We start from the raw sequence: 27,410 nt of genomic DNA on the forward strand, positions 1-27,410 counted from the left end.
GTAGCACTTCGATGTGTGTGTGTGTGTGTTAGTCTGGCTGTGTGGGTCTGGCTGTACTTGTAAACCTAATACACATCAATCAGGCTGTTAACTTTCTATGTGTCAGTTTTTGTGTGTGTGTGTGCGTGTGTGTGTGTATATGTGAAGACACAGAGCTCATACAAATCCAAGGGAGAAAGGGGTCAGCGAACCTCCTAAACTCATGCCATTTAAGACAAAACGGTACATAAAATCTGAACACATGTATGTGGTTTTGGTGTTTCTAGAGCCAAAAATGTGGAAATAGGAAACAAAGAAGTATCAGTTCTGGTTTTCTTCTGAAATCCACTCCTGAATTTGTATTGCAGTCTATGGGAGAGTTGGACGGTGCTTGCATCACTTGGAGGGTCACATTACAAATTCTGTTAGTCTCTGTGCTAGGGTAGTCACTTTATATGAAACAGGACAAATTTGTCTACTAATGCGGAAGAAATTATGTGTCAAGATCGAAATATGCAGCGTAAGGACGAGTTACAGAGATTTTTTTCAGACAAATTTTAGAGCTTCTCCAACTCTAGCAATGATGTAATCCATTCTAGCCATGAACATTCAGGGTGATACACACCCATTATAAACTCAAGAATGATCTGAAAAAAGCATGAAACTAAAACTGTGATAATTCAAAAATAGTACGAGATATCAAAAAGTTGAATACAAGTTTGATAGCTGAATGTCTTGTGAACATTTTAATGTATGCTGAAGAAGTTGAAGATTAAAGAGGCTGAAAATTTCAATGATTTGAACATTCTCTCCATTAATTTGAATGACAAAAAAAATTGCACAAAAAGTGTAATATTTTGAATATTAAGAATAGTAGAAAAAATTTCTATACATCTGATAATCTACAGAATAAGCTGAATGTTTTGATAGTTGAAGGTTGATGGTTTTTGTACGAAAGCGTATGAAGGAGTAGTTAGAGACCATAGAAAGGCAGAAGAAGTAAGAATAAAATATAAAGATTTGAAGTTTGAAGTTACACATAGGGCACATAATGAGTATGCAGAATAATAATATATGCCTTCAATGCTATTACATTGCAGGCACATAATTATCACCTGAGGCACTAGAGTAATTCCATTCCCATCAATGTTTTTTTTACTTGGTCATAATTAATGGTTTGCCTTTATTTGTTCATTCTGACCATGTGTTCCCATGGAAATCTGACAGGTAACACTGATTTCACCATTAGAATGATAGTAGAAGGAATGAAAAAATAACTCTTTTTCATTTTACCAAGAGAGACAACAAAAGCAGTGGCATGGAGTGGCTATTGGGGAGGATGATGACGTACTGTGTTGGGCTCTGTTGATGAGCTAGTAAAGCTTAAGTTACTGCAATGGCAATAAGGGAGATCAGACTACATTTCAAGGAGTTTGAGATATATCAATTCCACAGTTCTTAATTACATATAGCACTTTATCCCAATGTATTAAGATACATTTTTAAATGAAATAAAACGGTTAAAAAGGACACAGATCCCATCCACACTCTTCTTGCTGCCCTGATCTGACTCTTTGTGATCTTAACAAAGCTTGGACGTATGGACACTTAAAATCACTGAAAAAGATTTATTTTTTTCTGCTATTCTGCAGGGAAGCTGTGGAGGAGACGGACAGTGATCCAGGCGCCTCAGGGTGATGGGAGACCCTGTCTATCCCAGATGGAGCAGTGGAAGCCTTGTCTAGTGAAACCCTGCTACAACTGGAGATACAGCGCCTGGTCTGAGTGCAAGTCTGAGGTCAGTCAGGATGTGTGGCTGAGTATTGGATTGCATTGTTGTACATTGTTGTGTTTTGGGTTTTTTTCATGTTTTTTTTTTTTTTCACATAACACACTGACATCACTATGGTGCACTTAACTCCAACTGTGCATGTACTTGTTCTACTTTACTGGTTTTAGTTTAACTACAACTCTCCACATAAAGCTCACAACTTGAAAACCTGAGGACTTCTCCTGATCTGAACTGGTCTCTGGTTTACAGGTGAAAGTGTGTAATGGTGTGAATGTGAAGTTGCCTCACAGAGTAACTACCTTGAATAAATTAAGGTTAAGAAATGGATAATGTAAAATGTCCATGATAATGTGATGATAAAATACTATGTTCTCACATTCTCAGACACACATTGCTAGTTTTTTTTATCCATGCTAGCAACATGGCTCTAGGGAAGGCAGTGTTGGTTGTTCATGCTCCACCACTTTGGTCAAAACTGAAATATGTCAACAACTTACCATGATTTTTTTAACGGATGTGTTTCTTAATGGATGAAGATGTCTAGCCCCTGTTATGATCTCCTGACTTTACCGTTGACATCACTGTATTAATTTAACTTTCCAAAGGAATTGCTGCAGTGGTGGTTCAGCTCATAATGCGAAGGCAAAACAACCAAACCTAACGCACTGCTTTCCTGTAGACTTAGACAGAAATTAGAGATGCAGATTTGCACAGATGACAAATTGCAAATCATCTTGAGAATGTGACCTGAGAGGAGAGAAAGATAGAGGAAGATATCAGCTTAGCTATCTCACATGATGTCACCACATCACCAAGCTTTTGGAACAAGGTTGAGCGAATGAGTTTGGCTGTTGTACTTTCTAATGTGAGCAGTCATTTAGAGCATCACCAATACAGGGGTGAAAATTGTAAAGGGTGTCCTGAGAGTAGTACTGGGGTAGAGGTCATGGGATCAGTAAAATCAAAAGTATGAAAAATATTTCTTAAACATTTGAAGTAATAATGAGAACAACTGTCAATGGTTGGCTAAATTACTTATCACTGAGAACCTATCTTTGTGCTCTCTCTTCCCTTTTAAAATCATTGTTATACTTTCAGACTTTATTTATACATTCTTTCCTCTTCCTCTTCTTGTTCTTTCTCTTCTCTCTTCTTTTTATAATTCCTGTTTCAACATTTTTAATTTTATTTTCTCTTCTCATTTGATAAATTTTAGTTCTTTCTTTCTTCTGTTTTATTTTAAAGTGAGCAGCTCATCTTCATCCCTATGCTGCTGTTTTTATGCCTCTGCGCCGGCAACAACCAGAGCCAGAGCTATAGGCATATTGTTTTTGAGTTGTCTGTCCATCTGTCCATTCTTGTGGACTTGATACCTCAGTAACACCTTCACAGAACTTCAAATTTGGCTTAAACATTCACTTGGAGTCAAGGATGAACTGATTATATTTTGGTGGTTAAAGGTCAAGGTTACTTCACAAAACATAGTTTTGTCAAATGTCCACTGGGACTCAAGGATGAACACAAAACACTTTTTAGCCATAACTCAAAACTTAACACAGCAATTATGACAAAACTTTACACAAATGGTTCATATCTTATATGACTCTGAATAAACAGGGATGTAAGCTGAAACTAGACTGAGTGGGGGCTGCAAGCCAGCTACAGAAGCTCTTCATAACTGAATTTGCTGCATGAGTTAAATATACCCTAAACCTTGGTTTCCCTTCCACCAGGGGGCAAGGTGTGGAGAAGGCCTGCGCTTCAGGAACATGTCATGCTTTGTGTCGGATGGTTCGGGTCAGTTGGACAGCAGCCTGGTGGATGATGAGCTATGTGGTGATCTGGAGCCTTCATTGGACGGAGATACACACATAGTTTTGGAGGAAACCTGTACTGTGCCCTGTCCAGGTAGGAGACAACAGACTCCAACAGTCCTCTCTAACAAAAATTTCAATTCAGTGATTGAATGAATTTTGATTGACAGAACATTAATAACTAATAGAGATGATGTCCAAAACTATTAATGTAAGACCCAAGTTGTAATAAATCAGAATTATTCTTAAAGTTCACAAGGCTGCCTTAACTACTACCAAAAAATGTATTTAACTGCAAGTCTCTACATGAACCTGACAAGTTATCTGATCTGACCTGCTCTCTGGTCTGCCATAGCCAGTTTGCCTTGTCTGGATCAGTTCCAGCTTCACTGGCCACAGGTCTCTGGTCTGTGTAAATGTAAGGTTTCATCTCATGCAACCTGAGAACAACATACAGTATGCTGCAGTTTCAGTCAGCATATAAACACACAGACATCACTGGTTTAAAGCCTAGTGTTCAATGTTCTCCCATGATTGTAAAATTCTCACATAAAACTTTTGCATAAATTAAGTTTGATTTTAAACAGAACTGTGACTTATAAAGTAGTTCATTCAAATTTTATTTCTGTTTTAATAGGAGAGGTACTTTGAATTAAGAATAAGCTCAGATCTCTGATGCTGTTGTTTCATATTTGTTAGACTGTGTGCTAAAGTACATGAGTCACACAGGATCATGTGATCCTCTGTGGTTGGCGTCTGAACTTCATAGGGCTAATGTAAACTTGCAGATGTTTCATCATGGCAGCATTGATCTTTGACCTTTTATTGTAATGTTACAATGGTTTTTAGATCTCCAGTTTTTGCTGTGCACTGTTTTGTTAATCTTGTGCATTGCATTAATTCACACTACACCTTTTTCATCGGCCTTTCAGAATAGCCAAATTATACATCTTTTATGCTCACACTGTATGGAATCACATTGAATGTAAATACAGATGTTGTCAAATGGTTACAAAAAATATGACAGTACTCAGTGTGATGACTAAATACTAGCAATTGTGCTTCATTCAGGTTTTTTTACAATAACAATAAAAAACTCTTAAGCACTTATTGTTTAATGTGTTTGACTGTAAGAGGTTTAAGAGCTCCAGAGTGGCACACAATGCAAAACTGATGTTAACAGGTAGGGGGCTGAGGACAATGTAAGAAGCTTTGACAAAGTTGATGATGGATGTTTGTGACAGTCACGTTCTACAGTGTCTCTGTGAAAGCCTTTCAGTTGCTACTAAGTTTCTGAAAAAAAGAAAAACTGTGGCTGCAGTGTGTGTGCAGTCTGTGTTCAGGTGTGTATGTACATTTGTATACATATTGTACACTGTCTACTCCAGCTTGGGTCCTTTGTAGGTGTAATCAGCCCATAATCAAGTTAAATGGCTTAGTGGGGGACACAATGTCAAAGAGGACTCAGATCCAGTTCCTGCTTATTTCAATTCTAACTTTTATTTAATAGAAGTAAGACAGAGAATGTGATTTAGCACATCAGTTCTTGATTACTTGATCTTTTTTCTGTAGCTTCATGATTAATTAAACTTCAGAAATGTGCTGCTGACATCAGCCTGCCATTATAAAGGGAGCAGTGTGACCTATTTAACAAAGAATCTTCTCTTTGCTTCTGGGCAGATTATTATAATGAGATTTTGCTTTTGGTGGGAAACTATCTGAGAGCTGGTTTCATTTTCATTTTCATTTGATTTTGAGGTATGTATAACTCTTGTCAACCCACACAACGTTCTAGGGCTTATGATTGAAGCTGACATTTAAATAATATATACAGTATATATATATATATATATAATATATATATATATATATATATATATAAATATTTAATTTCTTTCTGATAGTTTACAAAGATCAGATTAGATCCAATGTTATTCAGTTTTCCTGTGTGTGTTTGTAATGATGTTAATCAATCTACCAACCCTCACGGTTCTTGACCCTGATTGACTGAAAGACTTTCCAATTCAAATGCTGAAAATAGACATAATTGAATTTTCTCGATCACAGGGAGAATGACACCTCATTAGAACACATCTATTTTTAAAATTTCCCTTTTTTATAAACATATTCTGTCATATTGTAGAAACTGATCTGCTCCTGCTTTAGGTTGTTGTTAATGCAAACTCAACATTTCAGTATAACCTGTAAAGCCCGATAGACCTGGTACCAGATCTGGCAGAATGGTGCGATACATAATTGCCTGTAAAAAGTTGATAGAATGCTGTGATGGTTTCTTTTTTAATGCTTCTAAAAGACAACAGTCCAAGTGTATTTAGTCCCAAGAATATTTGTTTGGCAATAATTTCAATATTTCTGTTTCGAAATAAGACACCTATCAATGTAAATGGACAGTCGAAATGAAACGCAACATTACATGTAACCCCTATAATTTTTTATTTATATATATTATTATACAATTTTGTTGTTTTTTACACACAATGGTTGTGCACAATAGTAGAATCTGGTGATGCACAGGGTAAATGAAATGGCTAAGGGTTGTATTGTGTGCACATAGCCCCCTGTAGTGGAAATCATTAGTATTTTGTACACAGTGAATGGGACTATTATTATCATGGTGTTATCCACTCTAATTTAAAATAAATTCTATGTGAGGAAAAAATAATAATTTTTCCTTTGGTATATTACAATTTACTCAGCTATAGTAACTGTCACAATATTACTGACACATGGAATACATTTTCTGAGGTCTTACCTATCTATAGTGACCAAGCTATTGCAAATGTTCCTGATGGTTGTGGAACTATTCTTAATCTATTTTAGGTATGTCTGTCTGGGCGAGGCATACTCCCCAGCATCCCTTGGGCTTAAGAGGATAATGTGCATTTCCCCAGCACAAATTCCATCAGTGCCACCACTCTGCCACTCTCACTTTCTCTTTATTTAAATTAAATTACTCAATTACCTCAAATGTAGACATATACTATTCTGTATTGTTTGAATCTTAATCATAAGCTAACCATAAACAAAGGAGAAGCAAGTGGAATCAATGAAACATTCTACAGCTTTTCCACCAGAGGGTAGCTACTCTGTACATTTCTTGGTCACAATTGTTTAAAAAAAAATTAAAAACAAATGTAACATTATTTGACTTTTCAATCTCTCAAATAGCGATATCGATATCAGTACCAGTCAAAGCTATATTGGTCACTACTCAGACATAACTTGAATTTTTCTCTTGATTTGAGAATTTTATCATATACATCATTGTCAGCTCTTGTCAGTTCAAAAAGATTGGTGACACATGTCTTTAATTATGGCTGCACTAAATGTATTTGCTTTTGCTTTAGCAGAAACCCTGTTACTTTAACTGCAGCACAGTAATGCTGAGCTCTTGTGTGTTCTGTAGGTGAGTGCTACCTGAAGGACTGGACTGTTTGGAGTCCATGCCAACTTAGCTGTGTGAGTGGGGATGACCTGGGTTTTGGCTCAGTCCAGGTCCGATCCAGAGCCGTGGTGGCCCAGGATCCAGATAATCTGCTGCAGTGTCCAGAACAGGAGCTAGAGGCACGGCCATGTACAGGTCAGTCCAGCAGAGTCCTGATTGTTGCAAATTGCAGTTTTACATGAGTTGCATCTGTTTATGAGAACTGTAATAAGTTTCATCTTACCTTAAACAAACTTGAAATCAAATAAAACATAATCAAAAGATATATTGCATTGTTATCGACACTGCATGTGACTTATGTTCTTCCTGCAGATGGCCAGTGTTTTGAATATAAATGGAGGACTGGACCATGGAGAGGCTCATCTCGCCAAGTGTGGTGTCAGCGTTCAGATGGACTAAATGTCACAGGTAAGCATTATGACGTAGGGATGACGTGTTTTTGTAGGCCAACTCTGAAGTTATCTTCACCCTGGTTCCCTCCGCAAAAAGACAATGGGATTTTTACAAGGACTTTTGGATTATTACAGAAAATAAACAACAGTTTATGATCCTGACAGGTTTTGTTCAGCAGGATAATCTTCACTAATGAACACCACTTTGTTATGTTTGAAGCTTAAATACAATCTGCAAAAGTAAAAAGCCAATGTTAGGCTTAAACCAACTAAAACCACAGTCACACGACTTCAACGTCACCAGCACTAAACTTCAGCTTGTAGTAGCTCTGACCTCTTCTACATAAGCCTGTCCTCTAACAAAGTTAGTAACAGTTTTTATAAACACAACGAGCCTGTAAAGGTGGACTGTTGAGTAGATCGGTTTTCATGTTCAACGTGATAATGTTTAACGTCCCTAACAACCTCTGTAGTCTCGTTTAGGCACTTGTTAGCAACTGGCCTTTTTTAACAGATGTAAAAGCTTAAAGAAATCAGGACTGGGGTATTTACTGATGTATTTTATGTTGTAGAAGAATACGTGAAAATGTCTTGAGCTTTTGATAACACAGACCTTATTTCAGCCATCTAACCAAAAACACATTCAACTAATCCACAGACTTCAGGTATTAGGACTTATTCCTGCAGAACTCTATATGCTTCCCTCTAATTATGCCTGGTAGTATGTTGTATTTAGCTGATACACATCATTATCTGCCATAGAACCTATTACACTGTAGTATTTTTGAACATCTTTGAGGTGCCCTTTGATTTAAGGAATCATTTTCAATTTTCCTTTTATTTTTTTTATTTTTATTTTTTTTTAAGTTCTCTCTGCTACTACTACATTCACACTGCATGCAGGGGCGCCACCAGGGATTTTGGGCCCCATGAAAAAATATCACATTGGGCCCCCTCACCAAAGGCCACAAGAACCCTGTGCAACTGCTGTAACCACATCTCCAGGATCCAATCGACCCACTCAAAAGCTTTACATAACTCTACCTTTTCCGCTGTCTTGCCTCTTGTAGTCAAATATTTACTGTATGACTGACAAAAATGGATGATTCACTGCGCACAAGGTGACTGATTTACCTCTTCCTTTATTAAGTCTTCATGGCTTCATCATGGAACCAAAATGAACAAGCACAAAATAAAAACAGGAATCAGTTAGGCTACATAAAATGAAAAGGTAGGGCAACTTAGCATGAATAGGAACATAAGACTCAAGAAACCCATTTTTCTAACCAAAAAAACAGCTCAACAAAATATTCAGTCTTGATTGTACACAACAAGGTTTATGGTGCACATTGACATGATCCAGCCATTCCTGTGTGACATATCTTGTTCTCAATTTGTTCAAAGCCTGTGGGCATTATGTCTGTAGTAGTATAAATAGCCATGCCATTTTACAGTTACTACTGGCCCTTGTTTAGCCTGATTCACCAAGAGCCCAGCGCCAAGCCTTTCTGCTAGCAAAGTCATCTATCAAGTCTTAGAAGTCCAGCTTTCTAGCCAACTGACTTTCAATGGACAACATGGCAAGACTGCAAAGTCTGTCCTGGGACATAGTGGACCTCAAATAGTTTTTTACAGTTTAAGCTTACTGAAAGCTCTCTCGGTTCCAGAAACGGTAACAGGCAATGTGCAAAACATACGCAACACATTGCACACCTCTCCAAATATGCTCTGCAGTTGCATCCCATGAATTGTATTCAGGAGACCAAGAGGGGACATGTTAGGGGGGAAAGTGGCAGCATACACTGTGTTCAGGTGTCTAACTTCATTTTCAAAATCAGATGTGAGATCTCTGGAATACTTCTTGATAAGTGGTTGGCACATAGAAGAGACTTTATCTTCACTAATCTGCCCACCTTTCAAAACAGCATAGAATTCTTCAGCTATTTCTGCAGTGGTGTGGAACGAAGTGTCCAGGTCACTTATGATATTGTCCATAGCAGTAAAAAACACTCTGTTCCGAAACACTGTTGCTGCACTGTCCTGAGCTGTCTCTTCTTGAGAGGTCTCATCATGGAATCTCTTCCTTTTCCTCTGACGGCTGTGTTCCTTGTTAAACTGAGGTGGAACATCCATTTGTGTAGCAACCAGTGTTGCCTCAGACAGGAGTGAGTCCCATCCATCTCTAAGAGCCTGCATCTCTTGTTTTAAGGCTGAGATATTGGCTACTTCTGTTTCAAGTGAGATTTTTCCTGAGTGGAGAATCACATTTCTGTCATCAATGCATTACAGAACTTTAAGCCAGACAGTGAGGAGGACAATAACATTGAATGACATAAAGTAGTTTTTTAGACCACTGGCTTCTGATTTGGCCTCACTGGTGAGACTGCATGTCATGAGAATACTGTCAAGGGCCTCAATGACCGAGGGTAGGTGTTGCGCTACAGGTTTAACAGCATCTATCCTTGCACTCCAGCGGGTATCAGAAAGACGATGCAAAGAGGAGCCTGTTTTCTCTTTGTAGATGGCCCATCGCTCTGGGCTGGCACTAACAAGTGCGTAAAGGCGATTGATGCAGCCAAAAAATGTTGCTACTTCTGGGCTTGACTCTGCAGCATGCACACCTACAAGGTTTAGGGTGTGGGTGGCACAAGGTGAAAATGTAGCCAGATTATTTTTCTTTAGTATTTGGGCTTGAACCCCCTTAACTTTTCCTGACATGTTCGCCCCATTGTCATATCCCTGCCCTCTGCAGTCCCCAATGTCAATCCCTTTGTCATGAAGCACATTTTCAATCATTTCTGCTATCTCACTTCCTGTCTTTTTGCGAAAGTCCTTGAATTCAAGGAACCGTTCGTTAATCTCCCAGTCATCTGTTTCTTTGTTGTAATTCACATATCTTATGAGTACAACATTTTGCTCAGTATGGGAAATGTCTAATGTGGCATCAAAGATGACTGAAAAATAAATAGAATCCTCTCTTTCCTTCAGAATTGTTTTCAAAACTCTTCTACCACAAAAATCAATGAACTCATTTTGACTGTCAGAGCTCAGGTAGTGTGTCAGCCTGGTTCCTTGTTTTTTGTCCCTGACTTTTTGCAAGTGCTCATTAAGCAGTGGGTCATAATGAGACAAAAGCTCTAGTGTGCCTAGAAAATTACCATAATGGATGTCATCTATGTCTTTGGTTTTACCCCTGAAAGGTAAATTTCTTGATGTCAAGTGCAGCGTTACATCCAGGATTCTCTGCAACATTGCTCTATTTTTTCAATTTCTGTTTGTATCTGCTTCTGCAACTTACAGTCAATGCCATTACCTGTCATCACTGACTGTTTTAAATTCTTCCATTTCAAGTAGCAGTCTCTGTGTGCTTTGTTCTTTTCATGGTCTGGGAATTTATCATACATTCAACGCCACTACACATCAGACATTTTATATCCATCTTGACTATTCAGTGCACTAAGGGATGGTCTCTTCTTCTCTTTGGAGAAAAGGACACATGGGATGCAATACAGTGCATCAGTGCTTTTTCTGTATGTCACCCAGTCTCTCTTCACTTTTTCTCTCCCATTGGCTGCCTTTGTATACTTGAGGTACTCAGGGAACGGCTTTGCCTCTGAATCATTTGGCATGTCCTGATCTTCATCTCTATTGGCCAAATTTCTTACAATACTCTCCCTTTCTGTATCCTGTAAATTTGCTGGCCACAAACCTGGGTCATTGGACTCTAACACTGCTTTAGTGGAATCCCTATCACATGAATCATCAGGTTGACTTTTAAGTTTTCCTCCATCACTTCGGGTCCCTCCATCATCTGAGCTGTCCCTCTCTCTCCCTTCTTCCTCTGCTTCCACACTTCGTCCTGACCAAACCTCACATGGAGAGGGTCCTGGCTCTGTACATAATGCATATATGTCTTATAATATACAATTTGTAATAACATCAGAATCAAAGTTACAACAGTCTTTAGAAATGAATGCACAACAGAAAAAAAGCAGAATAATGGCTGCTGTTCTGTATCACCAACACTAAATATTTGATATTTTATTGTGTTCAAGTTTATTGTATCAAGTTTATTAATTACAATTATTAAGAGGTTTTGTTTCATTTTGGTGTATTTTTTGCATATCACTGTGTTTTTGTTTTGTGTTCTAAAAGCTACTTAAACAAACTGCCCCTCGTGGGACCACACATAATTCTGTCAGCATCAAAACATCTGATTTTAAGGTATTATTTTAGTAATCTCTGCAACATTAACACAGACTAAGTCACTCAATGCTTCAACCTGCCCAGCATCCAAAACACACTATAGGCTGTTTTTGATTCATATAATTATCATTATGTGGAAAAACAATAAGTGTTTAACAGAAAAAAAATAGCCAAGTTTTCTTCTTTTGTAATATATAGAGAGCAGAAAGATAAAAATTCCTACAGACATCCTTCAATGATGCTAACTGACATGTCACGATGCTCACCTTCTTGGGGTGGTTCATTGGGTTGGGGGGAGTTGTGGGGAGACAGTGCACCTGCGGACATATCAGCTGCTGAGTCTGGTAGGGAGGGCGGGGACAAACCATTTAATAGGCTATAATTAGCTGAAACGTTCATCTTATTGTGGATATCAAACTTGCAGGTTGATTTCAACCACTCACAGACTATACCCACCTTTCCTGGAGAAAAACTGGGTGACATACTGATGCCCTTTCTTCTCTCTCTTTACTGCAGCCTTTGGCGCACTCTGTGCGGCTTCTGTGTGACTGCTAGGTGACTGCACAGCTGACTAGCGCCAATCAGGCAGGGCTGTACCATTTCATGCAGATAGGGGGGGGGGATTAATATGAATTTGCCCAAATGAAGTAGAGACCTTTGATATACATTTTATGAAGACAAAGGGACCGTTTGTTTGTCAGTCATGGGCCCTTAGAATCGTCCTAACTTTTCCCCCCTTTACAGCGCCCCTGACTGCCACAGTGAAAGGATATAGGATATATATATATATATATATATATATATATATATAGGAATAGTACATAGATAGATACATACTTTATTTATCCCTATAGGGGAAATTCATGTATATTCTGAATGAGTGTGATTTAAGATAAGAAGTAGATAATCAGCGACTGATTTCCTCAATTATTACGGATATAGCTCAGTTGCTGTCACTACTGGTCTGTAGTCTCAGATATTGTAGATGTAAATGTGACCTATATGAGTTCCTAACGTGCACTGCACAGCTCTAACACATAAAGTCTTGTGCCGTGTGTTGCAGGGTGATAATGTGAATCAGGTTACTTACAAACTGTCTCATCCAGGGTGTCAGAATACAAGAGAGCGTTTCAAGATTTTCTTGTCAGCAAGATCTAGGAAAGTGTAATCAGATGATCTTTAATCTGTAACAGCCCTACAGTTAAAGTTTAATCCCAATCTCCATCACGTCAGGGTTAAACTCTGTACCAACAACATTGTTCCTGAGTTCCACAAAGCATTTATCAGCTAGTACAAAAGATGGTCTGTCTGGAGGAATGAATTCCTTTCATAAGGGTGTCAGCTTTTTTCTGCTTTGAAAAAGCCTGGAGCCATGTCATATTTCTAGGTTAGGCCAATATATAACACAGTTCTGAGTCTGAGTGAATAAGGAATTGTACCCAGTACTCCAGATGGTGTGCCTATCTGTAAGCTGCTCTGATTGGCACACTGCATTTTTTTCCTTCTTGTAAATGTTTTCTCACAAGCAGAGGTGTTCCCCTCCATGAATATTTTACTGAGCTCGCTCCCTCAGCATGCCACCTCATAAATATTCAAGAAGCTCTGATAGATTACCATGATTTTGCAGATGTGTTTTCACTGAATGTCCTCTGGTTGGATCAGTGTCAGTTGTACTGTCTGTCTACATTATCCATCTTATTTTATTCTCAGTAGGAATATACACTGGTTACCTTACATAGTCAGCATTACCAAGTGACTTCATGATAACTAAATTGTGAATTCATAGTCAGGAGTGAAATGAGATTAAAATCAAATGTAGATCGCATTTTGTTAATTGTGTCTTCCCTCTTGTATATTTGTCACAGAGGTGCCTTCTAGATGTAAGTGACTATTCCAACATTTCATATGTTGTGAGTGCAATAGCAGTCTTGACTATTAAATCAAATGGCACTGTGGTTTGTATGATTTAAGGATAGCAGCAGGATGAGAATACAGGATATCTCTCTATGATCCAGTGTGGATAAAAGAGTGGACTCTGTAAAGGGTTCTTCTGTTTTTAGAAGAGAAAAGATTCTGTTATTTGAGAAAGGTGAGGAGGAGGAGAAGGAGGAGGAGTTAAGTAAGTGTCTGTGTGCTGCTCCAAAGGTGGCAAAATTAACCAGATGTGCATTTATCAAACCAACCAGTTAGTCCTCATCCAATGAGTGATGTGCCACTCACTCATTTGCTATAGGACAATATGCTATCTAAGTAAATTCATATTAATAATTATTCTGTATTGATTAGATCTCCATTGAGGGCATCAACATTAAATCATCATATCATGGTGAAAAGAGATTTTCTGCCATGGGTATTAAATCTCTGCATGAACATACACTCTCAGCCTTCATGCACTATCTCTGCAACAGCACGGACTAAAAATCAGCTGTTCGGACCAGTCTGGTGATTTCAGTGGAATTCTCAGTGCAGAGGCAAGAGCAAAGAGAGTTGTAGCTTCTGGAATACTCTCCACCTCCAGTTCAACAAACTGGAGACAGTTAGGCATCTGGGCCACATATTTTTTCCTTCAATATTGACATGACTGTAATATTGTTATTCAGCAACTACCAACAAAGGTGACTGTTTCTCACAGCTTACAATGATGGAAACACTAGCTGTTGACCTGAGTTTGACCTTTTGGCCTTTGCTCTGCAGGTGGATGCCCTGTGACTGCCAAGCCAATGGCTGACCGATCCTGTGACCCGCCCTGCACCAAACCACGTTCCCTTTGCACAGAGGTGAGTAATTGCAAATACTGAATACATTTGCGGTCTTCAGCATCCACAGTACGGCTGCTTTGCTGTTCTGAATGGAATATTTTTAGTGAAGCTGTTTGTCAGGTAATCAGTTTAATGCTTGTGAGGTGTTGGCAGATCAGTTTTATTTTCTTGGTAAAAAGTTCCAAATTATTACAGTCCAAAACTCCAAATCGAACATCCTTGTGGAATATTCTCAATTATCACACAATATAACAACTGTTTCTCTACTGGCATCTCTCAGCATCTTATGGTGTCTCTTTTCTCCTAATGTCTCTCAGAGTCTCTCAGAATCTTTTGGCATCTTCTGATGACATCTCTTGTAGTCTCTTACCATCTTTCAGAAACTCTGTCTTTTGGCTTCTCTTCGTGTCGCTTTGCACTTTCTGGCATTTCTTGGTGTCTCTCTGTCGTTTGGCATCTAAAGCTTCTCTTGCAGTCTGTTGGCATCTTTTGACAATGTTGACAGGTGTCTCAGTGGCTTAGGTATATGTAGTCTCTTGCCCTCGCTGTGTATTTTTGTCATCTCTTTTCTCTTTGTGCCTTCTGGCATCGTTTGGTGCCTCCAAGTATCTTTTAACATCTGTTGGTGTCTCTCAGCATCTCTGGTTATTTCTCCTCCAAGGTGTATTGTATTAATATTGAGACAGAACCATCCTCCCAGTGCTGACCCTCCACTTGTTTCAAGTCCAACTGTACACTAAAACAGTCAGTTTACTTAAAATGAAAAAAACAAACAGGTTTTGACTTTGGTTGCTGACTCAGTAGCCATGAGGGATATTTAACAAAGAAGCTGATGTTAGTTTCAGCTTACGTTTTGTAGAACACTAATACCAACTATCTTCATCTAAAGAGGTAAGCTCAAAAACTATTAAAAAGATTTCCATTAAATTGAATGAACTTTCCAAGACCAAAAGCAGTTCAATTAAATTTTTCTGTTCAAGATTTGCTTCTATAATATATCTTACTAATCATGCTGTCTGAAGCAGCAATTGATGCAAAAGAATATTTTATTCTTATGAGACGATTTTCTTCAATTAGATGTCCATGGCATTTAATTTGAAACTTTATTTTTTTTCATCCTTAGATTTTGATGTCAAGCCATTTGTTTTGAGAATAAATGTGAATAGCAGGGAAGAATTTTAAGTGGTACTCATGGAGAGAAGGAAGATAATCAATAATGTTTTGCTCAGCTGTCAGGCTGAATTGGGACAAGGCAGTGCACTGCTTTTTGGTCTATAGTCAGGAATATGCTGCTGATTAACAAAGTAGAGCAACTCTGCAATGTTAGTATTTGTTGCAAGTATTTGCAACAAATTATGTCTGCTACAATGTAGTGTTTATTTATATACTTTAGGTTTGTTAAGTTCACATTAACAGCCCTGTGGTTAGGTTTATGGAACGAAAACACTTTCGTTAAGGTTTGAGGCAAACACAGAAAACACATTGATAGTGAACATTTTACTCATCCGTAGAGAATCAATATGTTGTGACTTGCCAAACACAAATATGACCAACATACGCATGTTTATAAAAAATGTAATTCAGTTGCAATTATGCTTCCTACAAAATGTATTTGCTGTTGCAGTTGTATACAAACGTAATTTGTATGAGACAGGGTTGCCTGGGGCGCACTGAGCTAAAGTGCTCCAGATCTGTCCAGGCCTCTCAATCAGGCTCCTCTGCTACCTCAGGGGGCTGCTGGGGCTCAGGAGGAAGAACAGGTCGCCCACTAATCAGAGTGATGGTGGGTTGCTGCCAGGCTCCTCCAGTCTGGATGTCAAAGTGTCCTTGGGCGAGATGGCCCCTGATGTATCATCGGTGTGAGTGTGTATCATAGAAAAAGCTCTTTATAAAAGTGTGAGTGAATGGGTGAATGTGGCAATTTAGTGTAAAGCACTCTGAACGGTTAAGATGAGAACATAGGTGCCATCCATTTACCATTTAAGAAAGAAGCATAACAAACTTTGCAGGGGCTGTCACAGCTCCCCTAACAGAGACCTGAGCTCCCTGAAGGCAAGGAAAGTGAGTTTTAAATCATCAGTCATTATCTTATTGCATAGCATTTAAAAAAAATAATTATAATTAAATTCTTGTGTCCCGTCAGCTGTAGTTTTAAGTGAGTGTGGCTCTGCAGTGGCCTGTGCAGTTGACTTTATCTTTTGTCACTGTATGTGGTACCAGCATTGTTTGTTTCTTTTTTTAACTTTCTTTTTATTGTTTTATACCTGTTATAAAATACAGAGAGTAAAGAAAAAAAAAACACAGACAAACATGGAAAAATAAATTAATCAAAAAATAACTCATTGGGTCAATGAATCACTTTGGTATCGTTTGTACATTTAAAGAGAAGGAGTCAAATTTAGGAGTTGTTCCGTTCCTTTTATGCATTTTCCTGTTAGATCCGTTTGTGTCCTTATATTTAAGAAGTGGTTCCTTTTGTATGACCATATAGTGAGCCTTGAGAGTGCATTTTAATTAAAAGTCCAAAACAGCAGTCAAAAATCCATTTGGTGATATTGTTGGTGCTCACTAGAGGGGGCTGTTGTACTCCAAAAACATACTTAAAAGGTATATGTATATAAATATATGTAAATGCATATACATACATACATATTTACATAGACACACATGTGAACACACATATACATATACACAAATATACATCCGCACCTTCATATACACACATATACTGTATATACATACCCACGTTTTTTTCATTATTCTATCAAGATTAGTCCTTTTTCTCCAATAGTTAGTCAATTTGTCCATACATAGATTCAGGGAGAAAGTTAGCTTTTCCATGTTCTATATTTCTTTTACAATTCCAGTCCATTCCCCTTTTGTTGGGGGCTCTTTGTTAGCCTTTTTGTTATAGCCTTTTTACTGGCTGTCAACATTATTTTTATCAAATACTTGGAGATATCACCAAGATATATCGTACAGAAATCATATTTAATCTCAAAACCCATTCCTGAATTAATCTTTTCTACTATTTCCAGCCAGTGGGGCCAGATAGATGGGCAGTCCCAGATAATGTGGAAATGATCCGCCTGGGAATTTCCACACTCCCTCCAGTACTGTCCACATCTTGGCTGACCTTTCTGAAATTGTTTTGTTTTCGGAGTAATGAAAAAATCAAATCATATTTTTCCATATAAATTCCCTCCAATGACCTGAACTCGAAGTGGTCAGTTCGGTTTTACAGATGTTCAGCCAATCCTCTTCTGAGATGGTTATTTTAAGTTCTTTCTCCCATTTAGATTTAATAGAAAAAGAGTTGGAATTATTTCTCTGAACATCTCATTCATATCCAAGCAACTTTGGTGTTGTAACTGAAATATCTCTGACAGAATCCATATTGAATGGCATCGGATCTTATGAATCGGAATTGAATGAATTTGGGAAATCGATGGCAATACATAGATCAGTGAGTGGTAATTACATTTTTTTTCTGACAATAATGGCATCTCTAACTCATTCCTCACTGCTGCAGCCTCCTGCCAGTGCAAGCAATAAGTGAAAACATCACTGGTACAGGCAGATAACACCCTCTGCTTCCAATTATCTCCTTGGTACGAGCAATTAATAATAAATACATGGCGTGTATGTGTGCATGTCTTCCTAAAGCCCCCATCTCTAGCTTGCTTCTAGCAATATATATATATATATATATGATATAAGAAGATGTGGTGCTGAATTGCACTTGTTTGTCTCTAAGTAGATGTAAATGATCCCTCATTTCCTGCTCAGTTTTATGCTGGCAGTGATAGAGAGAGATGTGGAGGAGGGGTGGCTTGCGCGCACACACACACACAAACACACACACACACACACACACCACACACACACACACACACACACACACACACACACACACACACACACACCCTGTCTGACAGAACAGACAGCAGCATCAGACCACTGTTACAGAGCTGATATTGTGATGAGACTGCACAGCTAAATCAAAGCTTTCTCAAAGGTGCTGTATGATTTAGAGGAAAAAGTTACTAACAGTTTACAGTGTAGACTTCAAGACTGTACAAAGCTTTGTCCCACACCAGTGTAATGCTCCACCAATTAACAAGCAGCAGCAGTTAAATGAAGCTGAAACATATAATATCCCATGAACTTTATAAATCACATACCTTAAAAAACATTTTCCTGTTGTGGTTTTGATGACGCACCACGTGATCAGTGCTGATGGATTTGGATAGTGGACATTGTGACTCACAGACCCAAGACCCACAGGATACACTAGAGACCTGCCCAATCTGATTACACTGAGTATAATATGGACCCAGCCCAGCTTGTGTCTATGGCTGTTCTCAAAGAGTGGAGAGCCTTTAAGGCTTCTACAGTTCTATGCATCTTGACTTTGGCATCAGCTGTTTGTTAAATAATTTTTTTTTTCTGTTCACCATTTTATATATTAAATAAAGTTCAGAACAGTATATACATTTATTACATTTATTACACTAAATTTCGCCTAACAAGAAGACGTGCACAAGGACAGGACACTGTCCTACAGTTTTAACACATGATGTAAGCAGATGAAAGTAAAAACAAAGTCAGTTTACTAAGGTATGCATTGACTGCTTCCTGAAGGTGTCACACAATGTGACCAACCAGAACAGAGATACAACAAACACCAAAAATAAAGTACGGTGACATTCAGGAAGCATGAAGGTCACAGACTGGTAGATGTTAATTGTCTGAGGGTAAGAGCTACTTTAGGTGTGTGTCAGCAAGTATTTTAACAATTTTAAGTAATTTTTTAGTAATTTTCTTTCTAAATCTCTTCTTCCCTCCTTTCCCTTCCCCCTCGCTTGTTTATTCAGACAATCTATGCATTTTTCTGTATTTGTTGATTATTCATGTTCAGTTTTCGCCTGGGGGGTTGGTACCCCCCAAGGGATTGCAAGATAAATCATACGGGTTGCAAAATGATTGGGAAGAAAAGACAGAAGGCAAAGGAATCGAGGGGCAAGGGAAGAAAAACAAGAATAAAGGAAAGGAACAAATGGACAAACAAAGGGGAAAGGGGAAAGGAAAAAAACACAGGAAGAAAGAGGAAATAACCAAAAGGGAGCAATGAATAAAGAGGGTAAACAAAGAAAACAGAAGGGGGAAGAACGCAAGATGAGTAAAAAAGTGATGATATAGGAAAAAAAAGAAAGTCAAGAGGGAAATTGAGTAAAGGGGGAATTGAAGAAAAACAGAAAAAACAATGAAAGAATGAAAGAGAAACAGAGAGAGAAAGAGAAATTGTAAAACAGGAAAGGAACAAAAGAAAAAAGGAATAAAGTGTAATTGGACATACCTGGCCTGGAATCAGTCACAAACAATTAAAGAAGTTCATTTTAAAGACATATATAGTTATGGACCCAAAATTGACACTGTGTTACTCTGCCCACCATCAATCTGTCAAATTGATTGTAAACGGAGAAAAAGGACCCTTCTCTCACAAACAGACTATCCTTTTAGCATGTCAGAGAGACGCTCACCCAGATCATGGGTCAAAAGCTCAGCTCCAGAGGATCATCGAATGGACACCAGGCAAAACGGAGAGCATAGGCAAAATCTGCAGTTTGAAACAATAAGACTCTGACTATTGATATTTGATTGTTTGTTATATAGGAAAAGTAACATCAAATGGACTGATTATCACATACTGGCCTCTTTGTGCCCCATGCATGAATACACACATGCACACGCGCACACACACACACACAACAACAACATCCTTTCACTCTGCCCCTCTTTAGATAAGAGTCATAAACTACAACCCACATTCCAATCCTGATCTGAGGAAGAATATGAAATTAAATATCTAACTGCTCTGTAACCCATGTGATGCTTCTATGTAATAAGTAAATCCTTTACTCAAGGTAACACACATTACATGACATCCAGAATGTCTATTTTATTATGTGCCTGCAATGCAATAGCATAGCATTGAAGACATATATTATTATCCCGCGTACTTATGTTCCTGCAATGCAATAGCATTGAAGGCATATATTACTATCATCCATACTTATTATGTGCCTGCAATGCAATAGCATTGAAGGCATATATTAGTATGCCTCAGCATTCACACTATTGTTCTTAAAATCCTTATATTTAGTGTGAATGTTGAGGCAACACTCTCTTTTACTTTTATCTGAAAACATTTTTACACAGTGATTTTACTTCTTCTGATGCCTTTTCACTAATAGTTGTGACACCATTCACATGTTGACGTGCTGACATCAGTGTGGTGTCGCATTTCCAGTCTCTGGAGTTTCTGTTACTGGAAGTGTTTATTGCTGCTCTGTCTCAGCACTGTTTACGTTGCTGTTTTCTTCAAGACAGTTGTACATTTAAAGTTACACTGGTTGTTCAGTTAATATGAGCTGCTTTTTCAACTATTTAAGCATTGTGTCAGAAATCTCCTTCAGGTGTGACATTACAAGTTTTACTGGTACATTTCTTCTTTCTTAGGTTTTTTTCAGCCAATTAAGGCCATTTAGCTTTCAACAGCTTTTTCTGTTTTTCACATTGTATATTTTTTACATTTTTGTGCTGTTTGTTACACTTTCCAAGAACAACTTAAGCTTTTTTCAATCATTTCATACCATTCAACCTCCGGCTTCCAATTTTTTGTTTTTAATTTTCAGCCATTACATCAGCTACTTTAGCATTACTTCAGCAATTGCTTAGGCTACTTTAGCATTGCTTTAGCAGTTGCGTCAGCTTTTTCAGCATTGCTTCAGCAATCTCATTCAGCTTTCAGCATTCACACGCATTTTCAGCAGGAAATGCATTTTCTGGTTTCAGTTTGTCATTCTACCAGACACAGAATCACATACATACAGACAAGCAGAGAGGCACACAGACAGATAGACAGGCAGACAGGCAGATAGATAGACAGCTCTGTCTCTTCCAGCTGCACACAGGTGATGCTTGTAGTAATTATCTGGTGCATGCTCAGGCTCCAAAATGCCTAACTGCAATTAATTGGTTGATTTTGTTGCTGTTCTCACCCGGGAACTGATATATCTGGTAACCTAAAGGTGTTCTTTGATTTAATAGTTTTATCATTTATTATTATTATTATCACCCTATAACATGTTTTACCCCTGCCTGTAATGCAGTTTACTCAGAAACATTTTAACTGACTTACTTTGTTCTTTTATCTGAGAAAATGTTTACACCGGGATTTTACTTCTACTGATGCCTTTTCACTAATAGTAGTGACGCATTTCACATGTTGATGTGCTGACATCAGTGTGGTGTCCCATTTCCAGTCAGTTTCTGTTATTGGTAGAGTTTACTGCTGCTCTGTCTGAACACTGTTTTCTTCGTCACAGTGTCCGATTACCTGCTGTACTAGTACTAGTTTCACTAGTTCTGTTCCAGCGCTCAGAGCTCGGTGCTCCTTTAGTGACTTTCATTAACTTCATTAACTTGTTTACATGCTGTTCAGATCTGCTATTTACTTTAGTTTAGCAGTAAGCACTAGCTTCTCTCTCTCTCTCTCCCTATCTCTTGCTTGCTCACTGTGGTGTTGTTGTAACTTCAGTGTAGAGGATTGTGATGTTTATTACATCTTCAGCAAGGTCTGCTGTCTTACTTTAGGCACAGCTCCACTCGCTAACCCGGAGCTAACTGTGCACTTTAACTGCCATCCCTGAAAATTATCCTCAAAATAAGTCAGACAAACTCTTTAAACTTTTTAAATGCCACAATTTCCAACCTTTATTGACAATTTTTATATCAAAAATGTAAACATTTTTTGTCCTGTATCACCCAGTTTTGGTCTCATTGTGACATATTTCATGGTTTTTGAGGAAATCCCCCCAAAGTGCAGAGAGGGCTGTCCAAAGCTAACACAGACGTCGATGTTTAACTGAGCTCTCGACAGAGTTGGGGGTAGTTTCAGGTACATATATAATATATCAATCTCAAAAGTTCAATCTTTTCATTGGGATTTGTAGTTTTCCCTGTTTGATCCAATTTTCAAACACAAGTTTGATCTTAAAAGCTATCGTCTGCCTAGGCCGGGGATTGTGCCACTTACTGAAAATAAGAAGTATCGCTTGTATGACAATCATTTAATTTACATAACATTTTGATTGTGTGGTCTGATACAGAGCCTCATGTGTACCTATTGTGTGGTCCTTGTCTCCACCTAGTGGTCACAATTAAGAATGCACATAAAAATGCTGTACATCTTTTCTGCTAGCACATGGTCTGTGCAATAAACCCATGACCGCAGTGTCCAGCAGTCGTTACAATGTGCGACTGCTTCAAGTGGCATGCTGCAAGCCCTCCAAGGTGTGCAGGGCCTGCTGAACACTGCTTGCAGCTTTAATATTGTGATTAATTTCAGGTTTTGAAGGATGTAAAATTAAATCCACATTTGTATTGTTCCTGTCTGTCATTATTAGTGTGATTAGGTTTATATGTTGTTTCATTTAATGTTTATGGTCATGGTTCAAGATGGATGTGCGATTTTATAGGTAAACTCTAGAACTAAACAGTGGAAAATTATTCCCATCTCCAAGTTGAAACAAAAGAGAAGACAGGTGACACCCCTTAACTGTACGCCAGCCCCCAGGGGATAAAATAGTAGTGGTCAATTCACACATAGCTCTTAGCTCCCAGCTCTTTGCTACTTGCTTTTAGCCATTTTGCACTTTCTCCTTCGTCGCTTGGATGCGTTCTTTGTTCTTTCTTTGCCATGTGCTCCAAGGAACGTTTCCTTTGTCAAGCATGATCTCCTATTTCTATAAGCCAAGTCAAATCCAACTGAACCAAAAAAACAGAAGTAAATCAGAGTAATTTGTACTTTTCGTAACTTTTAAATTATTATCACGTTTTAATTTTGAAGATTTTTGACAGTTATCTGGTCAATGCCAGTCTCCTTTAAAGTTATCCAGCATGCATTAGAGTTTAATTAACATCAACCCGCAAGAGAAGCCAATGACCGCCTGCAGAGAAGCCTAGAAGAAATCAAGAGTGCCTGAGACAGAAAGTCTACTGGCAACTGACAATGCCTACTGGTTGTGTTCTTTTGAAGTAGAGACTGGAGATCCATTTAATCGAGAGGTCACGGCTTCTGATATGAGATTGTTCACATTAATCAATTAAGTAACTCATTGTTGTCCTCCCTGAGAACTGGTGCCCACTGATCAACAAGAGCACATTCTAAACTGTGGTGTTCACACTACAAAAGGGAGGAAGTAAGAGCAGAACACAATATGACAAACTAGAATCAAAAGAGAATAAATCCTGTTCTGTACATTTACCAATCACCACTTCACCTGACTGTGGGGTTTTACTACAAATACAAACTAGAAATTATATCTTTCATGTTTGCTCTTTTGTGCATGTAGTGTATTCTGTAGTTCTTTTTAAATCAAAGAAAGAAGAAAGAAAGAAGGTGAGGAAGCCTAAATCCCAAAGTAAGCCATCCGTGACGATTCCTTTAAGGGTTTATAATGCAAGGTTTCTTACTAAATTTGAAAAACATGTTTTAATATGCATAAACAATTAAAAAAATACATATGATTAGTGTTCACTGATTTATATGGAAGAATAGATGTTTATTTTTTTCAGTCTCCTCTCTGATCATAGATTTTTATTGTGACATGTGGGACATTTTACCTTTTCAGGCCTTGAGAAACTGTTTAAATAAAACAATCTTAGAAGGGCAACTCACAGACACTATGCTTTGCTGTAAAGGTCACAAGTCAGAAAGGTTCGGAGCTGCTACCTCTATCTAAAGATAATTTTTAGTTAAGATGCTATTTTTTAAAATGGCCTACAGTTTTAAATATATGGTGTGGTATGGTTTATAGACATCTGTGGGGAAGGGGGCCTGGATCTGACAGTGAATTTGCTCCATCGTTTTGAAGCACTGTTTCTGGTAGCTGTAGAAAAAAGTTGATTTGTCCATGTCAGTGTGTTATACCTGTCTCCTTCCTGTGTCAGGTTGGTGTGTGTGGCTGTGAAGAAGGCTACACTGAAGTGATGACATCTGATGGCCTACTGGACCAGTGTACAGTCATCCCGGTGCTGGAGATCCCCACGGCAGGTGACAACAAGGCCGATGTCAAAACCATCCGAGCCTTTAACCCCACCCAGCCTGCAATCAGCACACCAAGCAGGGTGGGACGCACTTGGTTCCTGCAGCCCTTTGGTCCAGGTAACACACCTCAACACAGTCTGTGACAACCCAGTGCTTCACCTGCTCTTAGTCTCATGTTGAATGGTTTGAGTGACTAGCATAATGAACATAAAAAGATGATTTCTTGTGACTGAAAGATGAAAAAGTGAACATGATGGTGTCCTGCTCACCCCAAAGGTCACCATTTCATCCAAGGCAGACATTCCTCACATGCTAAAACCAAAGTTGTATACATGCAAAACAATTCATACCTTACAGACCTCCATAACAAATAAGAGAAAATAAGAGTGAATGGGCAAATTCTGTTAATATACAGACGACATCATCAAACACCAACTTAAACAGAATGTCCTGCTCAAACGAAGAGAATCACTAAGTAGGTTAAATTACAATACGGTCAATCCAAAAAATACAGGTTGTGAAGGAAATGTGTGATTGATGAGAGTACAAAGGCTATCAAAGGAGGAGTGGAGGAACAGTTGGAGGAATAGAATGCAGGTCATAGGTCCTATGAAAGAAAGCAAGGACAAAGGATAAAAGAAAGCAAAGAAGAAAAAAGAAGGGCAGAAAGGATGAAGTTAAGAAGTATGGGAAGGAAAGGAATAGGGGGATAAGGGACAAAAAACTAGAAGAAAGTAGAGAAAGTAAGAAAGGGATTAAGATGGAAAAAACAGAAAAAATATGACAGAGTCAGATGAAGAACGAATAAAGGTGAGAAATCTGAGATAAAGGATAAAATGAGGAAAGAAAGAAACAACAAGGATAAAGAATAAGCATCGAAAATAAAGAAAAATTGTTCGACAGACAAGAGGGCATGAAGGGGGGAAGTGAAGAAAAACAAATGATAAGAAAAGAAAGATTGGAGGAAGGAACAAAGAATGAAGGAAAAGATAAAAGAATAATATAGAACAGGGAAGGTCCATGAGAAAAAAAGAAGAGAAGTAATTAGGAAGAGTAAGTAAGAAATCAAAGAAACAAATGCAGAAATCAAGATTTAAGGGGTGACTGTGTAGTCCCTCATAGGTCTAGGCCTCATAGGACTACTTTTGGTCAGTTATGTTTCTCTGTGAGAGCCTCTAAGTTATGGAACACATTGTCAGCAGAGCTAAGAAATTGCACTTCCTATTTTAAATTTAGCCACAATGTTAAGGACTGGCTCTTAAGCGGTCAGACATGTGAGCACTCTTAAATTGTATTATGCTAACTTGTTGTTGTTCGATATATGTTGTTTTTATATCTATTTTATGTATCTTTTTAATATGTGTTATTTAGTAATCTGACTGATGAACATCTGGTCAATATGTGGTTTTTAGACATCCTGCCAGAGGACTGCAGTTGAAAATTAGCCTGTTGAATGAAGAAGTAGATGATTTAAAAAATCTTATCATAAGTACAAAATATTGCAAATTTGAATCAAAAGAGAATAAATGTATACATTTACCCCTGGTGCACATTGTAATAGTTTCTAATCACATGTTCATCTCATGTGCATATTGAAATTACCAGCGGCTTTTATAAATTACATTTCCAAAAGGACAGAACATGCATGTGACAGTGACCATGCATATTTCTGTATTTTCTTCTGAACACTGACTTATCACATGTTTATACTGTAGATGGAGGTGCAGTAAAATAACACATCTCTCCCCTCATACTGTACTGTTCACTGGTGTTAAAGCCTGTGTACTGTTGATCTGTGTATCTTTCTGTTACATTCATGATTCAGTGAACAGCAGTTGTTTCCACACTCTAATGCCCCTCTAGCCTTTAGCACCTAGCTAAATCATTAGCTTTAGGTAGATGCTAAAGCCTAGCTAATTGTACCTAATAAACACCCAACTGAGTTGAGGCCATTCAATGTATTAACAGTCAGTATCTGTGGGACTCTCCATGCAGATGGGAAGCTGAAGACCTGGGTGTATGGAGTAGCAGCTGGAGCGTTTGTTCTGCTCGTCTTTATAATCTCCATGACATACTTAGCATGGTAATGTACCAATACCTAAAAGTTATTTATTTGTGTCTCCGCCATATGTTTTGATCCCATCATCACTTAACTTATCACATGCCATCATTCACCTGCATTCAGTGATGTAATGAAGATCATCATAAAGGAAAGCCATTTTGAATGAGGGAGGTAGAGTCAGGGAGAGATGTCTTGTTCGGCTAAACTCTCCCCCGCCGGATTAGGCTGTGCTCTACCTCCCCCTACTCCCCCACTCTCCAAGACAATACAACTCACCTAAAACAAACAAACTCACCTAAACAGTCAAAGACACACTACAAACCAATTAAAAACAATACAAACAAACAATACAGGCCACACCCCCCACTTAAAAACACTTCCTCTTCCTGGATTTCTTCCTTGCTTCTCCTAAGAGTCTGTCTATCCTAAGTGCTCCCCCTGCTGGGCCCCCAGCTACCATTACTTCTTTTCATCCAAATCCACTGACTGGATCTTACTGCCTCATCTGACATGTCCTTTACTATTTTCCTTACACTCTGTCCACTTCCTCCTAACTCCCTCACCAAAGAGACAACAGACCTTGCTACAAATCCTCTACATCCTACTTCCACTGGACAAATCCTAACTTTCCATCCTACACCTTCCCAATTCAACCACTGTCCCTGCTTAGCCTGGGCCACTGCCTTTGCACCCCTTAATATTTCCTCCTATCTACGAACTAAGATAGACTGATACTAGGGAATTATAATTCCCTAGTATCAGTCAGACTGCAAAAAGATAAAAGATAGATACATACTTTATTTATCCCCTAGGGGAAATTCATGTG

General features: G+C 38.3%; 1 protein-coding gene across 1 annotated transcript in view; it reads left to right on the top strand.

Moving 5' to 3' along the window:
- Positions 1-27,410, top strand: part of thsd7aa (thrombospondin, type I, domain containing 7Aa) — a 201,387-nt gene that overhangs the window by 167,335 nt on the left and 6,642 nt on the right. Inside the window, exons 20-26 of the mRNA XM_056399169.1 lie at positions 1,632-1,777; positions 3,505-3,679; positions 7,013-7,186; positions 7,364-7,459; positions 14,344-14,426; positions 24,426-24,639; positions 26,518-26,605. Coding sequence (XP_056255144.1) covers positions 1,632-1,777; positions 3,505-3,679; positions 7,013-7,186; positions 7,364-7,459; positions 14,344-14,426; positions 24,426-24,639; positions 26,518-26,605 — 976 coding nt within the window. The remainder of the gene's footprint in view (positions 1-1,631; positions 1,778-3,504; positions 3,680-7,012; positions 7,187-7,363; positions 7,460-14,343; positions 14,427-24,425; positions 24,640-26,517; positions 26,606-27,410) is intronic.

The sequence above is a fragment of the Seriola aureovittata genome, chromosome 16, assembly GCF_021018895.1.
Source record: "Seriola aureovittata isolate HTS-2021-v1 ecotype China chromosome 16, ASM2101889v1, whole genome shotgun sequence".
Lineage (NCBI taxonomy): Eukaryota > Metazoa > Chordata > Actinopteri > Carangiformes > Carangidae > Seriola > Seriola aureovittata.